The 3,310-nt window shown below is 41.8% G+C and overlaps 1 protein-coding gene across 1 annotated transcript in view; it reads right to left on the bottom strand.

Annotated features, from left to right (window-relative positions):
* Nucleotides 1-407: 407 nt before the first annotated feature.
* The window catches only part of nrp1a (neuropilin 1a), a gene marked incomplete at its 5' end in the record, with an annotated part of 32,935 nt that continues 30,032 nt past the window's right edge, over nucleotides 408-3,310 (bottom strand). The window contains 5 exon segments of the mRNA XM_014013471.1: nucleotides 408-1,166; nucleotides 1,252-1,305; nucleotides 1,410-1,506; nucleotides 2,158-2,435; nucleotides 2,539-2,682. Coding sequence (XP_013868925.1) covers nucleotides 880-1,166; nucleotides 1,252-1,305; nucleotides 1,410-1,506; nucleotides 2,158-2,435; nucleotides 2,539-2,682 — 860 coding nt within the window.

Here is a 3,310-nt window from a genome sequence, read left to right as displayed (position 1 = left end):
CACACACACACACACACACACACACACACACATGAAAAAGGGGATACTGCAGCTTTTTTTCTCCTTTTTACTTTCTTTAAAAAGGGCAATAAAATATATTAAAACTTATTTACAAAGTGTGTTTTTTTAGACTGAAAAAAGCACTATGATAAAGTATAATCCTATTTTGCAGAAATTTATAAGGTAATGTGCCCTGTTTCCTTTCAACGTAGCAAGTACAGTTTAAAACAAAAACAAACAAACACCCAGTTGCACAGAGGAGGTCAACCAAAAGGTACTAAAGGCACTGTCAGAACCATACATGAAGGAAACCCTCACTTTAGAGTGATAGGGATCCAAGGGGAAAGGGTTAAGGACAACCTCTATTTGTCACGCCATGGGAAAAATGTACAGTTTTGCCGGATATGGTTCTTTAAGGATTTTGATACGTCTCTTTCTCAATTAAAAAAAAAAAAAAACAGACTTCACAAACTGATTAGAAAAAAAATTATATAAAAAACATCCCCCCCCAAAAAATGATAAATAATTTTAACAATATCAATAAATTGGTCTCAACACCAGCATCCGATTGTAAAAATGAATGTAAATCAAAATACAAAATTATAGTATTATCTAAATCATCTGTACAGTTTTTTTTCCTGTATTTTCTTTTGTACACAGTGYCCCCTACTGGTAGGTTTTGTTACTGCAGCTCCTGAGAAAAGCGTGGATCAGTCCAAACCTCCCACTGGTTCCTGAACCTGACCCTCGTCCAGTGAGTTGAGGGTTTTGGCAGTCCTGTCTACACGCATATGTACGAGAGGATATGCCTCATGACGATTTTCTTGTGTGTGTGAGCTCTGCCCATCACGCAGTCTCACAAGTGTAGTCCGACTCATCTCATGCCTCCGAGTATGAGCTCTGTACGTTGAGTTTGTCTTTCTTTAGTTTGACACCATCCACTAACTCAAAGTTATAGTTCTCCAGGGCTGATAAGTTCCTCTCCGACATGCCCCCATGTGAACAGGCACAGTACAAAACCACACCACAGATGGCCCCCAGGAAGACTCCCAGGGCGGACATGGCAATGATGGTAATAAGGATGGGGTCGAGTGTCTTTAACATGTTGCCTGCTCCACTGATCTGGTTGGTCTCCACAAAGTCAGGATATTCAGTGATTTCCTCAACTGAAGGAAGGAAACAAACAAAGTCAGGAACTGAGAAGCGTGATCATGAAGAGCAAATGCTTCCTTAAAACCAGGAGTGACTTACAGATTTCGTTCAATCTGTCCTCTGGTAGCATCGGCTCAGTGGGTGCATCAGGATCTATAAACAGAAACTCTAGTTTAACTCAAAGATCCAACAAACTACTGCACAGTTTGTGTTGAGGTCAGTCAACAAGGACAGGAATTGAAATCATATACACTCACCTTCACAGTCTGATATGCTGAGACCATCGAGAACTTTAATGTCGTCCACAGCTATGTCTCCCCAGCTCTTTCTCTCCACAAGACCTTCAATCACAACCTAAAAGAAAGAAAATATTATGTGACCTTTGGAATGCGTTTGAACTGAAAATGCTCCCATGCAGTGGTGGGCACAGTTCCCCTAAAGCACTAAATAGGGAAACTAATTTCCTGATTAGTGCTTTAGGGCTTTTGCTAATTTTACAATTTATTAGTGGATTAGCACTTGCTAAATTTAGAGGCTACATTTTGAAGCACTAACTGAGGTCTATAAATGTTGTTGATCAACTTTAATGTTAACAGCTGACAGTGAAAGCTGTCGCACATTTTCTTCATGTGTCACTTATCCACTAGATGACAATATATTGACAAAACATAAACCTAAATACAGCTAATGTCAATGATTAGAATTAAGAATTAAGAGAGCAACATGGCAATATGTGACTCATGTTGTCTGTTGAAGAATGTTCCATGGGTTGACTGGGTTATTTTAGTGCTTTAGCATTAGCTTTTGCTAAAAAGTTCAGTGCATTGGTGCTTTAGAATTAGSGGACCTAAATATTTGAGTTAGTGTTTTAGGGCTAGCAGAACAAATTTTTAGATCAGTGCTGCCCACCACTGCTCCCATGTTTCAAGTCCAGTGATGAAACAGCCTTAACTAGGATGAAATTCCCAACATTTCTCTTCTTTGAGAAATTCAAATGGGATTTACCTGATAGGGTTTGCTGGTGCGTGGCACGAGGACACGCCCTTCTCTCCAGCGGTTACCTTGATGACCGCTGACCGTCCATAGGAGGATGTCAACAGGTCCATTCTCGGTTTGTTTGCGCTGTTTGATATGAAGAGTGCCGATGTGCGACCCAAACATGTGGTACCAAAAGGACACACACAGGTCAGAGTCCTGGGAGCTGACCACAGGACTCACGAGCCGAGCCACTTCGGTCTCTTGTAGACCCGTCGCTAACGTGTAGATGAAATTCCCTGTTCCACCTGTTGAATGAATGGACTTTGTTTACTGACCGAGATAAACATGTAAAACACAATTTGTGGCACCAGGATATTGCCTTTTTTTTCCTTTTGCTCAAGTACTCACCTGTGTGGTCCATGTTGGGACCAGTGTTGAGAGTTGGAGTGCCACTGGACTGGATCTGCCACTTTGAGCCTGTGTCCTCTGACGTCCAGCTGCAGAAGGACGGATCATTGGCCCAGCCAAAGTCGCAGGCAAACCACAGAAAAGCTGCAAGAATTTTGAAGATAAGTCAAGCTTGTAAGGACAAATCTCACTTAAAACAAAAGAAATGTTAATAGCCTGGAAACATCAGAACGATAATGCAGGGTACAACCAGAGGCTTCCTCCAGTTATTCAAATCCACTACAAGCACTAGAGGGCACCAAAGTACTGCAGCGCTAAAGCTTTAGTGTCTCACTTGCTGGCTCAACAAAAGCACCATACTAAGGAGGGAATTGCAGTTTGAGACCAAACGTAAAATATGGCTGTAACATGAAAAAGAAGGAACTGACGGCACAGACATCACACAGTCTTTAAATCTTGGCTGTACTTGATGATATCTGTTAATGAATGCAACAGGGTGTGTAAAGGCCTAATAAGGAGACATGCTGGGAGCAGGCACCGGATAGTGACAAGGAACAGAAAGACAATGATCTGGACATGGTGTCCAGTTTTTTTTATTTTAAAAAGAGACATTCATAGTGTCCCGCTGAGAGACAAGGATTTTAATGAGAGCAGGGACTTGAAGCTTGAACACAGCTATGATAACAGTGCAGGGGCCCCTTTCCAACAAGCCAGTATCCCATAGACATACGGCGCACCCAAGAAGCCTCCACAGAGGCCAGAAAACGTGCAA

This window comes from Austrofundulus limnaeus, unplaced genomic scaffold, assembly GCF_001266775.1.
Source record: "Austrofundulus limnaeus strain Quisiro unplaced genomic scaffold, Austrofundulus_limnaeus-1.0 Scaffold101, whole genome shotgun sequence".
Lineage (NCBI taxonomy): Eukaryota > Metazoa > Chordata > Actinopteri > Cyprinodontiformes > Rivulidae > Austrofundulus > Austrofundulus limnaeus.
This window is presented reverse-complemented; position numbering and strand designations above follow the sequence as displayed.